At 57.1% G+C, this 23,134-nt stretch overlaps 1 protein-coding gene across 1 annotated transcript; it reads right to left on the minus strand.

The window, feature by feature from the left end:
* Positions 1-632: 632 nt before the first annotated feature.
* On the minus strand, positions 633-19,892 carry LOC119091294 (inorganic pyrophosphatase). The gene is made up of 9 exons (XM_037213991.1): positions 19,703-19,892; positions 11,841-11,956; positions 6,122-6,241; positions 5,482-5,568; positions 4,773-4,899; positions 3,599-3,696; positions 2,765-2,880; positions 2,030-2,142; positions 633-1,342 (listed from the first exon to the last, which is right to left on the minus strand). The coding sequence occupies exons 1-9, from the start codon at positions 19,884-19,886 to the stop codon at positions 1,308-1,310; spliced, it is 996 nt and encodes a 331-aa protein (XP_037069886.1). The 5' UTR covers positions 19,887-19,892; the 3' UTR covers positions 633-1,307.
* Positions 19,893-23,134: the final 3,242 nt, after the last annotated feature.

Here is a 23,134-nt window from a genome sequence, read left to right on the forward strand (position 1 = left end):
CAGGTCAGGTCTGGTCAGGTAGTCTGGTCAGGTCAGGTCCGGTCAGATCAGGCCTGGTCAGGTCAGGTTACGTCTGGTCAGGTCAAGTCTGGTCAGATCAGGCCTGGCCAGGTCTGGTCACGTCTGGCCAGGTCAAGTCTGGTCAGATCAGGCCCGGTCAGGTCAGGCCTGGTCAGGTCAGGCCTGGTCAGGTCGAGCCCGGTGCGTCCAACACACGACCAAGACCAGCCGCGTTTGCCGCCAGCCGCGGCGCGCGCCACGGGCGCTCGTCTGGCACTCCAAACCGGCAGGAGGGGCGGGGCAGGCCTGCCTGACAGAGATCCGCTCCGGCTTCATCCCACGTCAACCCGGCGGACGCCCCGCACTCAGGCTGGCTTCAGCGGAGCCGGAGAAGCAAGACCTCGCGCTGCTGCGGCCCGAGGCTCACGCACCCCAAACTCTCGTCAGGCTCTCTCCCGCCCGTTGTGCAGGCCCCCCATCCCCACGCACTGCCCGGGCGGAGACCTCTCCCTCTCCAGCCGCTGCACCTGCTCACACACACACAAACACCTGCACGCACGCACACGCGCACGCACGCACGCACACACCGCGTGGCAGACAACTCTGCCGACGACAGCGCAGAACACGCAGGACGCAGAACACGACGCAAGTGTATTGGCGTCGTTCAGTGCAGGACGAGTTGCTCACGGCGGTACGACAGTGCTCCGCGTGCGCGCCCGGTCACCCACCAGCGGACACACTCACCCGTCGCCACATGGCCACAACCTGGAACACGACACGAGCGGGCTTCGGCGTCGCCTGCATTAAGTACGTGAATTTGGGAGCCGACGTTTGATTTCGCTGGCAGCTTGGTTCCTTAAGTACAGAGCACACGTCCGAGTATCACACCGAACCACCGTCGCCTAAAAGCTTCGTGCCGAGTAGATTAGACATACAGGATCTGTGACGTCACGCTATCGATTAAAAACCGACCACATACGCATGCGACGACGACGAAGAAAGGCCTGCGTTTTCGATGCCTGCGCTAACGCTGGCACATTAAGAAGCAATAATAAAACAGGTCACAACAATTTCGCAGGCAAGCCACGTGGAGACAACTGCCTGACGGCAATGTCCCGGGCGAGGCAAGATGTCGCCACACAGCAGCAACGTGGCTGAAGAGCTCCGACGCCGAATACGCCCCCGGCCGAGCCTGCGTTTCAGATCCCCGACGACTTCTCCGCCGTGACGTCACAGACCGTCCGCGGGCCGGCCGTGACGTCACGAGACGGACGCCGGTCCACGCACGTGACAGCAGGGAGCAGCGGCTAGTTCGAGTTGGACAGGAAGGACACCTTGTTGACTGGAAACGCAAAAAAGGGAGCGTGAGAACGCTGGGATCGAATGAGGCCGACTCACTGCACGACGGTTGGGCGGCTCCGGTGAACTGCTGGAGTGGCACACCGACCAGTCGTACCGGAACTCGAGGAGAGCAGGCGAGAATTCGAGGAGAGCAGACGGGAATTCGAGGAGAGCAGACCGGAATTCGAGGAGGGCAGGCGGGAATTCGAGGAGAGCAGACGGGAATTCGAGGAGGGCAGGCGGGAATTCAGGAGAGAAGACGGAAGTTTAAGGAGAGACGGCGGGAATTCAAGGAAAGCCGGCGGGAATTCGAGGAGGGCAGGCGGGAATTCGATGAGAGCAGGCACGATCGAGCGCCGCGGGCAGCAAACGGGGTCGTAATACGGAGGTCAAATAATGAAAACCCTTACACAACCATATCCGACTAAATGAACACAGGGTACGCTTGCAAAACAATACATGATAACCACAATTCCAAAGACTAAATCGTATTGTGCACATTGATTGCTTTGATCTTTACCTCTGGATCTCTTGCCTGCAAGGTACCATCTCAACCCAACCTGACGTGCTGAACTAAATGACCTCTTGTCACCTGACCACAACCAATCAGCATAAAACTAGAGTCGACAGCATTCACCGGTCGCACCCAACACGTGAACGCAGCCGGGAGCGGGCCCCGCTGTCTGACCTGCGCTGTTGTCGAGCGGCGCCGGCGGGTGGAGGGTCGGGGCGCCGGCGAGCACCGCCTCCGCCTCGTCCTTCTCCAGCTTCATCTGGGCGTCGTCCACGGTCACCGCGTGGCTGCCGACACAGAGGGAGCTCTCTATACCAGAGGCCGGCGGCGGCTCCGGAGGGCCGGAGCCGGAGCACAGGGGGCGCTCTCTGCACCACAGGCCGGCGGCGGCCCCCCAACACACGGCCCCGCCGCCACCGACGACCAGCACAGACCGACAGAGGACCCGCCCACGAGCGGGCGTCATCTACAGACTGTGGTAATCAGCTGGAGGAGGTCGGCGACGGTGCAATCACACGCCACAGGTGGTGACCCGCCGGCTGCACTAGGCGAAGGAAAGGTCACGCGAGAGTGAAACCGTTTTGAAATTTTGGTTTTCAATGCATTTTGCGCGGTCTAGATCGGTTCGATCAGGTCACGGTGCATCCAAATTGAGGGGCAGAAATTGCGGTTGTTAGACATGGCGCGGGCTCCGTCGGAATCTTGTTGGGTGGTTGTGTTTGAGAACCCCCACTGCCGGTTTGCTTCACCTTTCCCCCCCCCCCCTTCCATGGGACCCGATCCACCCCTCTCAAAACACAACACCGGAGATCCGCTCGTTTTTTTTTGGGGGGGGGGCTGCCCCGGCCCTCAGAGGGGCTCAGACCCGAGACACAGGGGGTACGGGGGGGGGGCGGCATGATCTCTCACATGTCCAGGCCGCCGGCGTCCGCCTTGCCCGTGACCAGCTCCCGCCAGTGGTCGGCCGTGTCCGAGATCACGCTGTGAGCGAACTCGCGGTCCTTGGCCTCGCCGTTGAAGGCGAACTGCCGACACGCGGAGACGTGCGTCACTCACCACCTGGCTCACTGCGCCGTCACGGAATCAGCCTGACGCAGCACACTCAGCCCCTTCTGCGTCTCACACGCTGCACCAAGTCGCCTGTTGGCGATGCGTTACACGCCGGTGGCGGCCATGAATGCCGAAACAAGCGGCCGGTGTGTGGAGTCAAACCCACACCTTCGCAGTCGCATGAAATGACGCGCCTGCGGCGCCGGGACACTTCCCAGCCTACCACATGCCAGGACACTGCCAAATAATACCCCACGCGTAAGAACCGCAGCACGCAATGGTGCATTGGCGGACGAGTGGCAAACAAGAAGAAAGCACTGTCTCATCACAACGTGATCACGCAAAAGCGTCGAGACAAGCAAGGATGGGCTACGATGCACTGGTCCAGACGTAAAACACTGCCTCGATAATAATGCCAGAGCATTCACAACCACGCGACCCAAAACGAAACAACCAAAAAGCAGCGACCAATGCCGACGGACTAGGGCGCTGGTAGCTCGCTCTAGCTCTTGGTAGCTCGCTCTAGCTCTTGGTAGCTCGCTCTAGTAGCTTGGTAGCATCGCTCTCTCACTGCGGCGCGCGCAGCCTATTGTCTGCGGCACCACTGCCCCGACCCAGTGCCAGCCGTCCAGCGCGCGCGGCCGCCTGCGTGCCCGTCACCCGTGACCCCTGACCGCGGCCCCGCGGCCTCACCTTGTTCTCCGGCTTGCCGTCGGGCACCTTGTACAGCCGGAGCCACTCGACGGTGGCGCTCAGGTAGCCGGGCATCAGCTTCTCCACGTCGGCCACGTCTGTCGGCACACCAGCGCGCGTCTCAGCCGCGGCGGCGGGCCGGCCAAGGCGCGGCCGGCCGCCGGTCCCGCCGGCAGGGACCGTCGCCACCAGAGCTCACACAGTGCTGTGCGGCCCCCGACAACCGAGCAGCGGCCGTCGCCGCCAGAGCTCACACAGCGCTGTGCGGCCCCCGGCAGCCGTGCAGCGGCCGTCGCCGCCAGGGCTCACACAGCGCTGTGCGGCCCCAGGCGCCCGAGCAGCGGCCGTCGCCGCCAGAGCCCACACAGCGCTGTGCGGCCCCCGGCGGCCGGGCAGCGGCCGCCAGCAGGTGAGAGAGGCAGCAGGACCACCGCCGTCGAGGCATGCTAATGTGACTGAATGGCAGACGGTGTGCCGCCGTCATTCGGCCGTGGCCGCTGTAAGACTCTGTACCGGCCGCTGTGAGGCCCCGTGCCGGCCGCTGCGAGGCCCTGTGCAGGCCGCTGTGAGGACCTGTGTCGGCCATTATGAGACCCTGTGCCAGCCGCTGTGAAGCCCTGTGCCAGCCGCTGTGAGGCCATGTGCCGGCCATTATGAGACCCTGTGTCGGCCATTATGAGACCCTGTGTCGGTCATTGTGAGACCCTGTGCCAGCCGCTGTCAGACCCTGTGCCAGCCGCTGTGAGGCCCTGTGCGGGTCATTGTGAGGCCATGTGCCGGCAATTATGAGACCCTGTGCCAGCCGCTGTGAGGCCCTGTGCGGGTCACTTTGAGGCCCTGTGCGGGTCATTTTGAGGCCCTGAGCCGGCCGGGCGGCGGCGCCCGGCCCACTCGCGGCCACCGTTCCGACCGTTCAGCCGTCAGCCGGCCGAGCGGCGGCGCCCGGCCCACTCGCGGCCGCCGTTCCGACCGTTCAGCCGTCAGCCGGCCGGGCGGCGGCGCCCGGCCCACTCGCGGCCACCGTTCCGACCGTTCAGCCGTCAGCCGGCCGGGCGGCGGCGCCCGGCCCACTCGCGGCCACCGTTCCGACCGTTCAGCCGTCAGCCGGCCGGGCGGCGGCGCCCGGCCCACTCGCGGCCACCGTTCCGACCGTTCAGCCGTCCCGCCGGCCTACCGTTCAGCTGTTCGGCCAGCGGGTCATCCACATTGATGGCAAGGAGCTTCCAGTCCGTCTCGCCCTCGTCGATCATGGCCAGCACCCCTAGCACCTTCACCTGGAGCACCTCACCCCGCCGGCACACCTGCGGAGGGCGGCACAGGGGCGTCACATGACTACCTTCACCTGGGGCACCTCACCGCGGCGGTGCACCTGCGGAGGGCGGTAGAGGGGCGTCACATGACCACCTTGACCTGAGCCACCCGATCGCGCCCGCAGGGGCGTCACAAAGGTCACCCCATCCAGCTGGTATATCCACATATGTCTCAAGACCGCTAGAAGGCCACCTTCATCTGAATCAACCAATCCCCGCACACATGCGACGTCACATCCACAACTCCAACACAATGCACCAACGAAAACCCGAGGCACGAAGACCCGAAAATCCCCTCCCCTCTCCCCATTCCGCAGTTACAGAGCCAAACGGCTGCGACCATCTGGCGACACAGCAGAAATACACAAGAATGAAGGCACTGTGCGAGCCACGGGCCACCGGACAGCGCCAACAGCGGACTGCCCCTCTCCGCTGAATCCTCTTCCGGTGAGCCTACGGCCGCCACAGCCCCGCCGCCCGGCCCGACGCCAGCCGATGACGTCACCCGCCTCAGTGACGTCCTCCGCCGGCCGCTTCGATGACGTCACCCGCCGGCCGTGTGCGGCGCCTCACCTTGCTGCCCAGCTCGCAGACGTCGATGGGGTCATTGTCGCCCATGAAGCCGGTCGACTCGTCCGTGACGTGCGGGTTCTCCCAGGTCTGCCGGCACGGCTCGGCGTCAGCCCAGGAGGTCGGCCGCGAGCCGCGCGTGTGAGGCGCCATATAACGGGTACAGGTCTGCACAGCCGTGATGGAAATGCAACCATTCGTTGCCAAAGTCTAGCCAGTTGGACTATTGTGCACTTCTTAGGTAAAAACATGACCCGACTCAGATTCCACACGGCGCGGACACGGGATGCTCGTTCGCGCTCGCGCATGGCACACCCAAAGCGCGTACAAGTGTTGGTGTGTTCAAATGGCATTGAACGCCATGTTACAGCCGCCGCACGCGAATGCCCTTTGATAAAAATGCTCGACCTCCCTCGTCGCTTAAACAAGGGACCAATAACGGGCGGAGAGCACAACGCAGGTCGTATTCTGTGACTGTAACCTGAGCCAGTGTGCACAGCTGCCTTTGTGAGAGCGCCGGCCCCGGGAGTACACGGCCGGACGGCCGTGTACCCCCGGGGCCGGCCATGTGCCACCGAGGCCGGCCGTGTGCCACCGAGGCTGTGTACCGCCGCCGGCCGCGTACCACCGAGCCGACACCGACCTGAGGCAGGGCGCCGTAGTTCCAGATGTAGCCGTGGTGCGGGAACACATTGGCCACGTAGCGCAGCTTGCCCTTCTTGGTGTCCTGCTTGATGGGGTTCAGCCGCTCGCCGGTGGCGATCTGCCGAACGCAAGGTCTGATCAGGTCGGGCCAGGTCAGGTACAAGTCAGGTCACGTGCAGGTCAGATAAGGTCAGGTCAGGCGCAGGTCATACAAGGTCAGGTCAGGTGCGATCAGCGCGTGCCAGACCGTGCCCCACCAGCCCCGTTCGCTCCGACCGACGGGGAGCGTCGTGGCAACTCACGGCGGCTGGCACGGCCTCTGACGAGTCGGTACACTGCGTCGACCCGAACAGCGGGATGTGCGCCACCGTGCCTCACAACTCACGTACCATTCCGAGCAAAACTGAGTACCCGGTCATCGCGATCCCTGAGAAATATCGGTTCTGTCGTTTCAATTTGATAGCAGATGAGCACCCCGCCGAGCCACGATCCCGTGTTCAACTTATGATGCCATACTGCTGGAGTTTGGCCTAGGTCAATCGGTTGTCGAGTCTGTTGCATTTCCAGGTGCATTTCATTCGGTAACCTACGATGACCTTTCGCAAAAAATGTCACATGCAGATGAGGGGGTCACACTGCCGTGCCTGAGACGAACGAAAACGAGCACGCTGCGCCGGTTAAGCGCTCATTGCAGAACTATGAGATAAAGGCCATCTGACGAGAATGCAATGCGACACTGTCTCATGAGGGCCTTTCGGGGTGAATGTGCGAGGTCAAGCGCGCCTTGACCAATGCGCACGGTCAAGTGAAGCTGTTCTGTAGCTGCCAAAGCCTGTGACCTTGAAGGGATACCTACCCCTTTCTCCGTCAGTGTCTTGGTCAACAGACCCAAAGCATGGTCCGATTGAATAATTTGCTTTATACAAGCGTGCACTCGCCGAGATCGTTACCATCGATAGTGGAAGGCCTGGACGGACGCTGAGGTCAGTCAAAGTCCACCGATATTGGCCCGCTTAACATATTTCGATTCGTTACAACAGCTGCGCCTCCGACTGCAACTGAGTCAATAACGCGCATGTAAGACAGACATCCATCGTAATCTGACGGCTCGGCCGCCGCCCAGACCGCCCGTACCAGTCGGACCCAGGACATAGCCCACCGCGTCGGCGCGGCGGAGGTGCCCTTGCCACCAGACACGGCACGCGCCCCGGCCGCCGGCCAATCAGCGCGCTTGACCTTTGACCGGCGCCGGATGGTCGTCTCTGCACAGGTGAGCGGGCGGAGGCCGGGCCACGTCTCCGCCCACATCCGCAGACGGTGGGGGAAGGGGAGGGGAGCAGTCGCTTGCGTCGGCACGGACAGCGGCACACGCGCAGCCGGTTGACGGTTTGTGACATCTGTGGCCGATCCCTGTTCACCGCACATGATGCATATCCAGCACCTCGTTTTCCCGCGCGATGTCTTTTTTCAACCACATATAAACACGGCACACGGATATGGTCTCGGAAATTGAGTTGGGGGTCTCAACAGTGACCCAACCTACCCCCAAAATATGCCAACAAACAGGTTTCCCCAGATTTTGCCCCCTTTATTCCCAAAGTTGGGGGGGCTGAAGCCCAAACGGGCGGGGGGGCAACTGAATGTGAATCTACGCCCCTGACAACGCTTATACATATATATATATATATATATATATATATATATATATATATATATATATATATATATATATATATACAGGTACGCACGGGGCATTTGCAAGAAGAGAAACCGACCTTATCGGGGTACCCCCCCCCCCCCACCACGGGGGCCTTCACTGAGTTCCTCTAAATAACTGCAGATACATACATATCCTCGTAACACTTTTCCGGGGCACCTAAATGCATTTCGTGTTAAGAGTGCGGTAGCCATCGACATGTTATCGGGCGTCCGTCTCATTCGCATACCTTTTCTCTCCGATGCCTGGAGACCATGGTGTGCTCGGAGGGGCACGGGCCCGCGTGCCCCCTCACCCTCCCCACACGTAATGTACGACTACGCAAGTGCGCACTGTCATTGCCGGTAACACACAGACAGAGAACGCGGCAGACGGGATGAACGGAGGGGAAAAATAAAAAGGTTTCACGTGCTCGAATCGCATCGTTCCCGTCCATCGACACACGAGGATCTCGCCGCCCCTGGACATGACGTCACCGAGTGCGCGGGCGAATGGATCCCGGCCAGCGTCGGGCCCGCCGGCCGCGCTGTCTGAAATCCACCCGGACAGGGCTGACACCGCGCGGCGGCGAGTGCAATCTCGGCGATTGCACGACAGTAAGTCACGGATACTTCAGACCGCCGACGTCAGAGCACGTAGCATATTTATGACTTCCGACCTCGGGCTGTGAAGAGAGGGCCTGCCCGCTATCACCGTCCGACAGAAGTACGCGAGACTGATACGACAACGGCGGCAGATAGGCATTCATGGTCACTGCCGTCACCCGAGACATTGTCCAGGCCACGCGGCCGCACCAGCGTGTCAGGCGCACACACAGCGAGCAAGTGGTGAGGACTGGACAACGCACGATCGTTCGTCTTCAACAGCACAAATGTCGTAAATGTCGTACGACGACCTTACGACACACAACACGCGCGCTAAAGGGACAGCAGCGGAATTGCAACGTTTCATCGTCGAAATGACGTATCTTCCATCTCCCGCTAGATGCAGACCGCCATTACCGACGCAGTCAACGCAACAGCGGCGAGGCGCGCAATCAAGCGCGATCGCTAATTGGTCGGCTAATATTACGTCACGAGGCGTACTTGAGCATGCCATAGCGTACAGCTGTCTGGCAAGTGCCAAGGTTCTTACAGATACGGCTGATCCAGCGGTCAGCTGTTTGCGGAGTGTTTACGCACAATGGCACGTGATTTGTGATCGATAGCGGTCGCTGCGGAACCAGAAGACAACGCGACGTGGCTCTGCCGTAGGGCCCCAATGCGACGAAAACGAATGAACAATGTTGAAGAGAATGAAGTCGCAATAATAATAAAAAAGGTCCAATGAAAAACAGAGTCTCGCTGGACGAAACTGGGTTGAACTGAATCACGACCCTTAGTTTCAGTGGCGCACCTTTAAGTCCATGCCCTCACCCCTGTCATTTGTGCGTAGCGCTCAGAACCAAACAGAAAAAGCGAACTTGCAGACCGGCTTTGCTAACAGTACCCGCCCGTCCCGTGGTCCTGTTTCGGGACCACCCCTAGTGTTTTCATCTTTTTGCACCTCTTCTAAACGATATTACTTTACTACAACTGACAAACGCCCAAATGACAAAGAAGTCGAAGCTCGCGGGCTGGCGAAAGCGTTGGGCAACAAGCACAGATGTATTTGTTCTCCACAAGTGCGCCACTCGACCGTCACGGCTGTCATGACGTCACGGCTGCCCATGACGTCACGCCGGTGTCGCCTGCTGGGCCGGCGGCGGGCCTGCCGAGGCCGCGCGGGGCGAAGAGCGGGGTGAAGAGCGGGATGAAGAGCGGGCGACGAGCGGGGTGAAGAGCGGGACGACGAGCGGGGCGAAGAGCGGGGTGAAGAGCCGGACGAAGAGCGGGATGAAGAGCAGGGTGAAGAGCGGGATGAAGAGCAGGGTGAAGAGCGGGGCGAAGAGCGGGACGAAGAGCGGGACGACAAGCGGGGCGAAGAGCAGGACGAAGAGCAGGGCGAAGAGCACGGTGAAGAGCGGGGTGAAGAGCGGGACGACGAGCGGGGCGAAGAGCGGGGTGAAGAGCGGGGTGAAGAGCGGCGCGTTCGTCGCACCCCGTCGCACGGTCGCCGAGGCCGCGCGGGGCGAAGAGCGGGGTGAAGAGCGGGGCGGAGAGAGGGGTGAAGAGCGGCGTGTTCGTCGCACCCCGTCCCGACGGCCGCTGATACGTCAGGTCGGAGGCCATGACCGGCGGCGGCGGAAGCCGGCCATGCGGGGGAATCCCGCACCGCGCGTGCCGTCCCCGAGCTGACGGCGACAGTATCAGCCTTGCATCAGCCGCCGCAGCGGCTCACAGTCCACAGGCGGTGTCTGCAGCCGACGCCAACGGCTTACGGCACAATGCTCTCTCCCCCCCCCCCCCCCTCCCCGTCCCTCCCGTCATCCCGCGCCTCACTCCCGGCGCCGGTGAGCGGTGTCCCGGCTGGTGTCTGGGACGACGGGAGCCGCGCTGCTGAGGCAGCACCAACGGAGCGGCACGTGCCTCGCACCACCGAGGCGCAGCGCCGCGACAGTACGGCACAGGCGGGTGGCACCGACTCCTGCGGGAACGTCACGGTAGAGGTACCCCGGCCCTGGGAATCTGACATCGAATCTTACCGGGGAGGAGGAGCACCAAATAGCACACCACTTTCAATAGCGTACCGCGAGATTCGCGGCTGTACTAAATACGCCGAGTTCGGGTAAATGCGCCAATCGCACACACTTCACGATCCATTTCAATCCAGTCACATTTTTGGACGTGGTACTTGAGGCATTGTGGCGTATTCTAAAACCGAGCCGAGACCAGAAAAACGAGCCCAGAAGAACATTTCAGGCGTAAGAAAGCACCTTGCTTTGACAACACATGCTGGCGTCAAGCAATATAACTTGCGGTACCAACAACCATGAACGGCCACTTTTATGGTAAGCGTGGAATATTTTTTAACCACGCCATAACAGCTTGCTACAATGTCCGAAAGGCTTATACTGATGGTTTTCCTCTGAAATTTTTACTCCTCTTGAGATTGTTAGAGCACACCACCCGAGGTCACCGTAGCAGGGCCGTGTGCTGCCGCCCAGCAAACGCAGCTGAGCCATATGCTGAGCCCTCCCTCCCCTCCCCGTCCCAGCGCGCCAGGACACAGTCCAGCGGCGTTTCCCCACGCCCCGAGTGATGGCGGCCGGCGGTGTCGTGTGGCACGGCGCCGGGGAGCAGCTCACAGACGCCTCGGCACGGCCCTGCGCCGCGTCTGCCGCCGACGCACCAGCCGTCGCACAAGCCGACCACCGCGGACGGGGCGACGGCCGCCGCAAACGGGGGGGGGGGGGGGGGTCCGGCCGCCGCAGCGTCGCCGTCTGGAGTCGGTCGACCGCGCAGCTGCAGTTTATTTGCCGTGGGTCCGGACCGGGCCGGCCGACGGACCACCCCGGCCGGCCCGGTCCGGGGGCCGACAGCGGCGCTCCTCCCCCCCCCCCCCCGCCAGCGCGTACAGGGCACAGGCCAGGCACATAGGCTCCGAGCGCGCACGTGACGCCCCCGGCACCCACCGCTGAGTTGCGTTACACTACTTTTGTTTGCCAGCTTTGTAACCGTCTGCCGCTCCGCTTAAGTATTCGGGTCCTTTTGACATCGTTATACGCTATGATTCATTGTCAAAATTGCAAACAAGAACAAGTTCGTGCCAAATCCATTCGACAGTAAGGCAAGAAGCGTAAAAGTCTACACCAGTTCGGCGTAAGTCATCAGCAGTTCATGGTAAGTCATCAGTAGTTCAGGGTAAGAGTCAACAGCAGTTCGCGAAGGCAACAGAGCGTTTTCATCGGTCTCACCTGCCACATAGAGAGCCGTTCGTCCAGGGGACCACCCGGGCAGAGCGGACTGCTCACCATACAGCGGCAGGCAACAGGAGCAGACCTGTCTGAACCCGCGACACAACAGTCCGCCGCCCACCGCCGCCCACCGCCGCCCGGTCAGGTCAGAGGAGCCAGACTGACCTCCATTTTGGCGTTGGTCCAGCGCGGCACCTCCACCACCATGTTGAACACCTTCTTCTCGGCGTCGGCGTACAGCGGGATGTCATGGAACGGCGAGATCGGGCCGTCCGCGTTCCCTGCCGGACCGCGGGAGCACGCGTCACGGGCGTCACGGTACGGGCGTGCCCGTCACGCGCCACAGGCCGCAGGCGCAACCGTCACAGGAGGGCCGACACATGGTCAGCCACACGTCGTGTTTTCACCCGTCTGGCAACCGGACGTTTGCACCAGTGAGTGAGGCAGGCATTGGGAGTGGGTAAGCAGGCATCACACGTAACTCGGGGGTGATAGATTGAATTTTATTGGTTTCTCGGGCCAGCGCCACTCCGGCCAGCGACGCACCACTCCGGCCAGCGCCCCTCCACTCCGGCCACCAGTGCCACTCCGGCCAGCGCCCCTCCACTCCGGCCACCAGTGCCACTCCGGCCAGCGCCCCTCCACTCCTGGCAAGCGCCACCCCGGCCAGCGCCACTCCGGCAAGTGCCACTCCGGCCAGCGCCCCTCCACTCCGGCCAGTGCCACTCCAGCCAGCGCCCCTCCACTCCTGGCCAGCGCCACTCCGGCCGCCCTCTCCAGTTCAGTCGGCCTTTCAAATCGCAAACCATGGTCACCATTGAGGGTTGTGACGGTGCGAATACTCAGGACAAACACGCATGCATTAAGTGTAGATCTTCTTCAGGCTCTTGTCTAACAAGGTTCTTCATATCACCAATGATCTGTTGCGGCTGCGCACAAGACACCCAACGTCTCCAGACTTTGTTTCGGTTCCTTATCGGACTCCGAACATCTCCAAACTCCCAGAGAGGAAGTAGTAATTCGGGCAAAGACGACAGAATGCTGCGAATAAGTGTCCAAGGGCATACTCCTTGTCAGTAATAGTGCCAACAAGTTAACGACAGTTGGTTAATTCTCGCATTGCGTACGTGACATCACCGCTAAGATGAAGGTACCGAATCAAGGACGCGAGACGGTTCAAAACACCGCCTTTAACAAGGACACCCAAACCGGACGATAGCGATTGGGGGTACCGAGACGTCCCAAACGCCATTCATCCGGCGTCACTGGGACGTGCACGGACCAAAACAGGGCCGCCACGTTAATAATAGTATTAAGGTAGGGCATAACAAGCCATCCCAGGCAGGCAGTCACATGCCGCCTGGCAAAGCCATGACCTGTCATATCAGATGTCATATCGATTTTGTCCTTACTTTTGACCGGAGGTACTAGGATTTGTGACGTAAGTTTTTCGGCACCGGTAAAGTTGGCACGAAAAATAAGCATGATGAAATGAAACCCACGGCTGAGGGAAAAGACTATAAAGCTTTCCGACGATGAATTGTTATAAAAATAAGTCAAATAGTCAGACAAAATCAAATAGCTGTACATCCAAAAGATCAAATAATACGAAGCCTTGTTGACAAAAGCAGACAATTTTGATAGTGCCAATACTACAACATCACCACGAACAGCACCCGAAGATTTGAGATTCTTGATACATTTCCAGTAGCCATCGAACATTTAAAATACCATTTCCATATCGCTCATAGTTAACGTAGTTTCACACAGTTGCTTAGTCCAACGGTCTGGTGTTCAGAATTGAAGGACAGCAACGTTTGAGCAGGAGAAATAGCCGGCCACTACCAACATGTAGGAGAAACAGCCGACCACCACCAACATGTTGGAGAAACAGCCGACCACCACTAACACATTTCGGGAGATGGCTTCGGCATCCTCCCTCGGCACGGTTGTGAGGCTTCCTTCAACCCCGCATCACAATGGAAGCAGTTGTTTTGCTATTGTCGGCCTACAGCACTGAACACATCGTCAAACCCAAAAGCGTAAAGCATCTATCCCGCCAGTACTTGTCATGTGGGCACGATGGGTAGTGGATGAGGAGCTACCGCTCATTTGTCGGCTTCTGGCTGCGCCCTTATTGAAACTGTGATTGCTTTTTGACATGCGCAGCTAGGCAAGTAAAAGAAGTACATCGAAGCTCTCAATAGAAGCATCCAACCATACCAGATAATTCGCATGAAATACACTACGGCGTGTATTTCCGCTCGCATTTCCGACATCAAGGCACTGCAGTGGCCTTTTCATCTTGCGATCCACTTTTTCACGAGTTACTCCCCAGCACACCAGCACGTGCTAGCCACCACTTCTGCCATGCCGGTGAGCCCCTGCCGACCGGTGTCGTGAGCCGGGCGGAGGGGGTTGGGGAGGGTCGAGCCGTGATGTCGCCCGCCGCTCCCAGCAGCGGCCGTCGGCCAACCCGTTATCAGCCCCAACTCCGTGTCACGGTCAGAGGAGCCCATCCCCAACTACCGAACCCCACCAAACCTGCACCACCGCCGCTCTAAACGTCACAAATCCTGTCCTGAGCCGGGAGCGCTTCTAAGGTATCGGGCGCGCTTCTGTCACGAATGACCGTCACGCTTGTACCGGAAAGCGAGTCACCGCCACGTCGCTTCACAAATGTCAGCTGGCATTGCCTAACACGCCGCCTCTTCCGCGGGGGAAACAGCCGGATTGGCAGCGGTCCATGCAGCGAATGCGTCACGTGATATGACCGCTTTCTGAACTTCCTTTCCTTCGTGAAAACTTTCTGAAGTACGAAACGGGCCTCCTTCTGGCAGTCGGGCCTGGGCCTGGTGGCCGCGTGTCGGCCACGGCAGCCGGGCAGCCAGCCGGGTAGCCTGCCTCCGGGGCCGCTCGCTCCTCCCTCAGAACGGGCGGCACGGGGAGGCCGGCCACGCGCCCGACACGCCCCTCCTCCCCCCCCCCCCCCCCACACCGCGCTGCTGAGAACGCCGTATTGACGGATCGGTTACCCTTGACAACCCCGGAAAGCCACAATACGAGGGCGACGGCACGCGTCGGTCGCGCAGCTGCCAGAGAACACCGGTCAGATCCCGAGAACAGAGAACGGAACAGAACGGAAGGGCGTATTCCACATTGGCATGGACGTTTTGAGCTGAAGGAGGCATTTAGAAGATCATTCGGTGTAGTTCACAGACCTGTCCTTCTTAAGACTTAAGCCCATCTAGTTACTGAGTTACAAGTCCGCGAAGATGTGCGGACTACTTCGGGAAGACTATTTCTAGGCCTTCTAGCATCATGACGCCACAATAACACCATTCCAAGCCTGCCTCTTCGTCGGTCATGTGGCGACCAAGGTAAAAAAATATGGGCGTCAAAACGTTCATATCTGGCGTTCATGAGCACGTCTTCCAGATATAGCGGTCGCCAATTGGCTCTCAGTCAATATGGTGCAAGCTACGACGACGAAATCGAACAATGGCGTACTGAGGAGCATATTTGCTGAAGACATATCGTGTTGTCTAGAGCAGTCTATTCCATCTTTAAGTATACTAATAGTTATAAGTGAACATATTTCATCATATCTCATGCTTGCTTCACTAGCTTCAAGTGTGGAACATCTCCTTCCAGCATCCGCACATCACGACTTTATCGCAGCGGGTAAAAGGGCAAAATACAAAAAATAGCGTCTCTCGCTGGCAGCTCGAAGCCCACCGGCAGTCGGAAACAATGGCGCAAACCGGTCGACGAGCCATGAGTAATATGCCCCCGTCCGGCAGCTGCGCTGCGTGATTCCGCAGACGTCGACGCTTCTGGAGCTAGCCGCGTATCATCATCATCATTCGTATCATCATCCGTTCCATCATCCATCATCCGTTCCATCATCCATCATCCGTTCCATCATCCATCATTCGTTCCATCATCCATCATCCGTTCCATCATCCATCATCCGTACCATCATCATCCGTTCCATCATCTCCGTACCATCATCCATCATCCGTACATCATCCATCATCCGTTACCACCTATCCATCTCCGTACCACCATCCATATTCCGCATCCTATCAGTCATCCGTCCATCATCATAATCCGTACCATCATCCATCATCCGTACTATCATCATCATCCGTACCATCATCCATCATCCGTACCAGCATCCGTATCATCATCCGTACCATCATCCAGACCCACCTTGCCGCGGCAGCCCGCCGAGTCTTGCGATGACGCGAACAGATTCATGCGCATCGAACGGGACGACGCGCAACCACTCAAAGCCGACGACTCGGCGGGCCAAACGCTCCTCGCAGGTTTATAGCCGCAATGACTTAAAACAGGGCACCCATTAAAGCAAGTCGACAAAGGTCTGGGAGCCGGTAAACTGACCCATTACATCGGGCAGCACTTTGGTTGGGACAGGGTGCGGAAGACGCGGGCCCAGGCCAGGTGGCCGAGTACAGGACAGATGGCTGCATTGGCACGTGCACACACATGCCGATACTGCCGCGACCAGCAACCGTGACGGCTTTGGCGGTGTTCAGAGAGATGTTGCGCGCGATCAGCTGGCGGAGTGGTGGGCGGCTGACCACGTGACCATGAGGCCGAGAGTCGGCTCGGCTCGCGCCCGACACCGGCGCTGAGGCATCGGACGCCCCCCCCCCCCCCCCCCCCCCCCCCCCCCCCCCCCCCCAACACCAGCCCCTCCACACCGTTCCCGTTACACATAACCGAGCCCCTACCCACCCACCACCTCTACTGTTCACCTCACACATAACCGAGCCCCTACCCACGCTCCCACCCTCCAGCAACGGAGGCCAGTCGCTGCCATCACCGGGCCCGGATATGGCCGGAGCACGCAGCATGCAGTCCAGCCGTCGATTCTTGGTCTGATCGACTTCGAGTATCGACCCCTGCGTGACCGCGTGACGCCCGATGAACGTCACGCAACGCTGCGCCAGGTCCGAGGGCGGAGGGGTCGGATGGGAGGACCACCACCCCCGCCGGTCACACAGCGGCGGGGGAGGGGTCGGACGGGAGGACCACCATCCCCGCCAGTCACACAGCGGTGGAGGGGTCGGACGGAAGGACCACCACCCCCGCCGGTCACACAGCGGCGGAGGGGTCGAACGAGAGCGTCGGTGCCGCAGCCCGCTGGCCCCCACGGACCGGTCCGGTCTGGCCGGCACCCGGAAACGACCACCGGAGGTCATCGGCCTCGTCGCAGCGGCCCGGCGAGCCGACCAGTACCCGACGGTGTAACGCAACTCGCGCTTTGGACTGGACCACAACCTCCTACCACAACTTCAGCCGCCTGTATCCAGATCCCACGCCATGATTTCCACCTCGCATCACGGCATTCGCTGCAACAGGCATTGCAAATAACTGAAAGATACCCTCCGCCCCTCCCCGCCTCCACGAGTACAGCGCCAACACCAAACGGTGGCGGGTTTACCGTCTGTAGCTTCATTCGGGCGTGAAAGGTCTGGACGTCTGGACGTCTGGACGGGGCACGTTCAGCATGCTCTGCCGCTAACCTGCTCGGCAGGGACTTAGTCTCGCCGATGCCGCCCACCAAGACAATGCCAAGAGCGACGCCGACAGGGAGAGGCCCACCCTACGCGCCCGCGCAGCATCTCTTATACTCATTCCAGGGCTCATACCCGCAACACGATCTGCGTGCGACTGGCCGGCGCCACCGTGACGCACCGCCCCGAGCCGTGATTGTTCTCCTCACTCAGACATGAGTCATCGCCCCACTCGCCTTACATGCTGACATACTGACCCGGGGCATGGTCCACCGCTGCAGCCACACCCACCGCGTGCATGACAGTGGCAGCGGCAGAACAGGGCGAAGAAATCCACTAAAAAACCCGGAGGGGGGGGGGGGTACATTCAAGCCTGAAATTATGGCGTTTTGGCTAAGCTGTAAACCCAGCATCACTGAACCATGCGCTGTGTTGAAATGGGGACGTGAAATCAAGCACGTGTTTGGTTTGTCACAGGCAAACAGCATTTCAGCATATGCAAAATGTGTTTGTATGTTGTTCAGTGCAGCTGCGATGATCATTGCATATACATGGCAGCAAATTCTTCCTGCTCATAATTGTTTCGACGAAATTCGTAGCCAGCATATCCGTACAATGCTCTTTAAGACCAATAGTGCTGCTCGTAGATAGACCAAATATTCAAGGATATACACCTGCTCGGTGCTAACACACTATTCGTGATTGTTGAGACACCAAGGCTAACTAATACGAAATTATATTTTTGGAGCATACTGACTCCAGTCTGGAGTGCACCGGCTCCAGTCTGCACCATACCAGCTCCAGTCTGGAGCATGCCAGCTACAGTCTGGAGCATACCAGCTCCAGTCAGGAGCATGCCAGCTACAGTCTGGAGCGTACTGGCTCCAGTCTGGAGCATACCAGCTCCAGTTTGGAGTATACCGGCTCCAGCCTGGAGCATACCAGTTCGTCTGGAGCCGGCTTGCACGTGAGGACGCGGCAGTGACCGCGGTGGACTGAACGTCCCCTCTCCCCCCCCCCCCCCCACCCAGTGTGTATGGCAATCACTGGGACACACAGTAAGCTGCTGGCCAGCTAGGTCTACTTTCACTACATGAAAGTCTGCACCTGCACAACTTTCACCACAGGAAAGAAGAAGGCTGATGAGATTAAATGTGAGCCACACTGGACAGTCTGACATTTTGGACAGTTCAGACAGTCTGACAGTCTGGACAGTTCACTTTCTGACTGAGCTTGTCATCTGTGGCCTGGCCAGTAGCCAATGAACAGTCCACAACAGATATCAATGAACAGAACAGATATCCAGTCATGGGGCACACCAAACAGTCCCAGCCTTTGCTTCCCCTCTCCCTCCCCTCATGTCCTTCCATGCATGGCAGAGCTGCTTCCAGGAGATGGGCAATTATGTGGCAGGGCGAGGTCCAGCATATAACTGAGGTCCATCAACAATTCACCATTTTTGACAATGGCATCACAAATAGGCATTGCTTTGTGCATGTGGGTGTTTGTTCAAACACAGTTATACCACACAAGCCATCAGTAGGTCTACAATTCCCAAGCACTGGTTTGGTGATATTCAGTTTGGTCTGGTTTGCTCTTGTTCAGTACACCCTTGTTAAGAGGCTTAGCTGATCATGCTTTAGAAAAGAAGCAAGACGGTGTCCAGACTTTCCGCCTACCCCTTACCGCAAACATTGGGCATATCACACCCTAGTTCTTCTTGGTATGAATGTAGTTGTTCTCTGTAGTTCTTATCAGCCTGCCTTTTATGCCATTTTATGTCAGTACAGGAAAATGTGCAGCCTGACCCAAGCATATGGCTGGCAAATGTCGCCTTTCACAGGCAGGAACATGGAGCAGACATAGCACCACCTAGGGAAAAATTGTCTATAAAGCTTCCATTTTTATCATGCATAATCAAATAGAAATCAATTGAAGTGCTGAAAGGAATGAAATCCTGAGAGGAATGAAATCCACCAATCCAGCTCTAGAAATGGTTATTTCTATGTTCTAAATGATAATGTTTGCATTTCCTGAAACTGAGCTCATGTCAACCAAAAACACTGCTAAAAGAACAATAATATATGAGGTTTATGCTGAAAGCATGACAATTACTTCTTTATCAGAGCTAATGTCACAAAACTGTTCAAAATCTAGCATGTTAACATGCATTTCTTCCTTGTGTCCCATTTATATTTGGTTACAGTTTACATACAGCCAAAAATGATGCTGCCAGAACACCTCCACAGCTTTTCATCCTACTAGTTTATAACACATAAGGACAGCCTGCCTACAAGCATGACCAGATTATCTGAACAGCTCTGCATACAAATGTAATTATAATTCAAATACCTGGTTCCTGAAGCTGGAGGTCTGTTTCAGCAAACCTGCCCAAATGCGTTACCTACATACATTAACAAGTTGAAATGCCTTCAGAGCGCGAGCCGGGCAATGACAATAAAATTAGCATAATTTACTCACGATAGTAGATTCGGTAGTCCTCGCTGTTGGGCGTCCCTCGCTCTTCAAAAGTGACACCAGCCATTGTTGATAAAGGACTGCCCGCTCTGGCCACGTGGACAAGCTGTTGCAGGACGATGCCGAACGCCCCACGTCCCCACACGCCGGCTGCTGATCCGAAAGAACTGACCAGCCGCGGCAACATGTTCCTTTCTAGTGATGACCTTGACAACAACGCCGGCTGCCGAGGGTGGCGGCTTCGTGGACTTTGTACCTCAATAAATTATTTTCTTCTCATAAATTGCACTAATTTGACAGCTGGTAAAGAATGATATGCACTTCATTGGCGCCATAACGAGGGAATCATTTATTCCCTGGCTATTTGAGGCTATACCTTGTATGCACTTTCCTAAGTTATACGCTATTTTACCTATTTTCCCAAATTTTCACTTTTTGGTAGCATTCCTGCTTCAAGGGCTACCAGATCAGGCAGCATTTTCGAGTTATTTTCTGTGCATCATTTTACGCTATTATTGTCCTATTTTGTGTTCACACATTTTCACGCGACTAAATCATTAGGACAAACAGAACGGCCATCACTGAAGTATGCACCCTGATCACCAGCTGAATCAGCAAGCCGAGACGACCAGTTTAGCACCAAAAATCTGTTCCATCACCAATGGTGCCAACCAAAATCTTGTGGAGGAAATCAAGCAGACATCAGGGCTGAAACCTCCGACTACAAGTGGAAGGTCATGAAAATATCAAAATGGATTAAATCGTAGTCAAAAGTACGACATATTGCCCTCCGTAGCATTGGCATCAGCTCCTGGCGATACAAACGCATCCGTGGCCGTTTAGGGGTTCAAGTCACTATCTACGCGCTCGCAGGAGCACATCCAGGATGGTCATACACGGGAGGGGCGGGGGGGGGGGGCATCCCAGTGAGAGCTCATCACGTAATGGCAGTTGTGTGTGCGAGGGGGGGGGGGGCTCTGCATTGTCGATCTTGGCTGCTGCGTCTATGTGCGCTCGCCATTTGACTTCTGACTCGGATGGTATGCGCAGGTGGCAGCGGCTGTGCGATGTCAGGGAGGTCGAAGGGCAGGGGGATCGTCCCAAGCATTACGGCACATGCAGCCTTTTCCATAAAAATCTGCCGTAAAATTGGAATTTCACTATTGGGGGATAGAGCCCTAGAGCATGCACGACACTGCTGTGTGAGCTCTGATTTAAAAATAATCGAATCAAAAACGCTTCGGAGACGATTTCGACAATAAAACATGTCGCCCTAACACGTATATGGACCGCAGTATGGACCGCAGTCGGGCTTATCGAACCTCGGCGAAGCGGGTCCCGGTTTCGTTTCAGGGCCTCGACCCAGGGGCTCTGAATGACCCCTGTTCTGGACTTGAGCCCGTGACTGGCCAGGCCCTTCCACTGTCTTGTTGTAAGCTGCTTCCTGTTCCCTGCGTGAGGGCTGCACCACGGTATGATGGTAGAAATCCGGGTCATCGGCGAAACTCTGCGGAGAAAATTCCACGCCCCACAATGCTCAGCACGCTCGGACCTCCCCTATGACGTCACCTGAACGTAAGCAAGGCTGCTGCTACATGCCACAAGTTATACCAGCTGGAGGCAAACGGTAAGTATATAAAGCGCCAGAGGCAAGCGGCAAGTGCATAAAGCGACTCAAACCCAGCTTGTCACTGGTGAATGAATGAAAAGGTGGGCGCTCAAACCGACTGGTATATGGGGACGAACGGAATGTGTTTTTAATATTTCCATAATATAAAGGTTACGTACGGCAAAACACGTCAAACGGAAGGGGGGAAGGTCATGCAGGTGTAGCTGGTTAGATTGGTGTGGACTGTGGACCATACGGCTTCATGAGCTGGGGAAATCCATAGGTGCCCACGTTAAATGTGTAACAGTGTGGGTAGGTTGTATCTGTACTAACCTGGGTAAGACTTACAAAATGTCGGAGAGATTCTCAAGGACATGCTACGCAATGTAGCTGCACACGCCCCATTTAGATATAATATGGATGGAGCATATTAGCTCCATCCATTTACGTAATTTTGCAATTGCCCATACAACAGCATATGGTCGGGTGTTAGCTTTCCTGAGCGTCTTCCATAATGTATTATCATTTAATGCCTGGAAACTGCGAGCGTGTGGCTAGTGCGTGGGCATTAACGGTCGTGGCTGGATGAGGGCCGAGTGTATGCACAGACCCACGGGTAAACATTGCACCGAGATGGCAAAACACTATCCGTGAAGCCATCTAGTGTAGACACAGCCCGACGGGAGTGGATCGAGTTCGTAAGGGAAATCTTTCCCGTGAAATCATTCACTCTACAATTGCCCAGGCAATGCCAACGTCCATTTTCCCCGAAATTTTCCCCGAATTGCGACCACTGATTTGACTGTGTTCTGGAAATCAATATGCACTTCTCACTCGTTGGAACGCCGAATTTCAAGCGTACCTACCAAATAATTGCACTCGCTATGGGCACATCAACAGAGACCGATTCGTTTAGACATGTTAAGGATTCAATGTAATTTTCTTGTCTGGTTGGCCTTAAAACACAACAAATGTTGCAGCCATGTGAAAAACACGGGCCCTCGAGATAACCATGCCAGGGGACACGCCATCCAATTCGGAAAAGGACGCAGAACTGCGGAGCCGACAGAACTCGGCTGCGCTCAGTACTTGCCAATGACGATTTCCAAAGTGAAGGGCGTAATGCAAGCGTCACTTGACCTTTCGTGACCTGACCTAACCTGACCTTGCACAAACGTAGACCTAGCTATGGATGAACACCAACAGTAGCATACTGTCAAATGCAGCACGCTGTCAAATGGGGAAACTTGGTGCCTGCATAACACCTTTTTATCTTCACACGCGCTGGGGTGTAATTTCCCAAAATATGTAAAATTTGACTGTTCAGCTGACCTTAAAGGCCAACTAGCAAGCGCATTTAATGACACTGATGTGCAATGAGGCTTAATAAATAAATGTAGGCGTCACTATCGCAGGATAGTGGTGCCTATTGGCATGCGTCATAGCCATACTGCAAGTGTTCACGTATTTAGAACCAAACTTGTCCGATTTGAGCTACATGTTTCAAACACAGCTGCAAATCTGATCTTGATTCGCGACCGTAGAGCCCTGCGCCCACATGGCTTCCATATGAATGCAATTGGCTGCCCAATGTGGGGTTGACATGGCTACCATATGCTGGGGAGGATAAATATAACATTTCACATTCAACATGTCAGCATGTCATAGTCAGCACAGAGTGCCGCACCTCAGTTTGCTTGTGAGAGTGGTCGAGATAATTCCATCATTTCCGTGGCAATTATATGTCCACAAATTTGCATAATTATCCTAGAACGAAGAGAGGTGCCAGAATAATTTCGAGGCGTCTGCAATGTACAGCACGAAGT

Source organism: Pollicipes pollicipes, unplaced genomic scaffold (genome assembly GCF_011947565.3).
Source record: "Pollicipes pollicipes isolate AB1234 unplaced genomic scaffold, Ppol_2.1 Scaffold_1600;HRSCAF=1878_pilon_pilon_pilon, whole genome shotgun sequence".
Taxonomy (NCBI): Eukaryota; Metazoa; Arthropoda; class Thecostraca; order Pollicipedomorpha; family Pollicipedidae; genus Pollicipes; species Pollicipes pollicipes.

Bases quoted from the DNA above. Each gene is read 5' to 3' on its own strand.
- LOC119091294 (XM_037213991.1), bottom strand. From the start codon at position 19,886: ATGTTGCCGCGGCTGGTCAGTTCTTTCGGATCAGCAGCCGGCGTGTGG. The intron at 11,957-19,702 runs GTGAGTAAATTA...GCGGTCCGGCAG, and splicing joins GGACTACCGAATCTACTATC to GGAACGCGGACGGCCCGATC. The intron at 5,569-6,121 runs GTCGGTGTCGGC...CCGTGCCGGCAG, and splicing joins ACTACGGCGCCCTGCCTCAG to ACCTGGGAGAACCCGCACGT.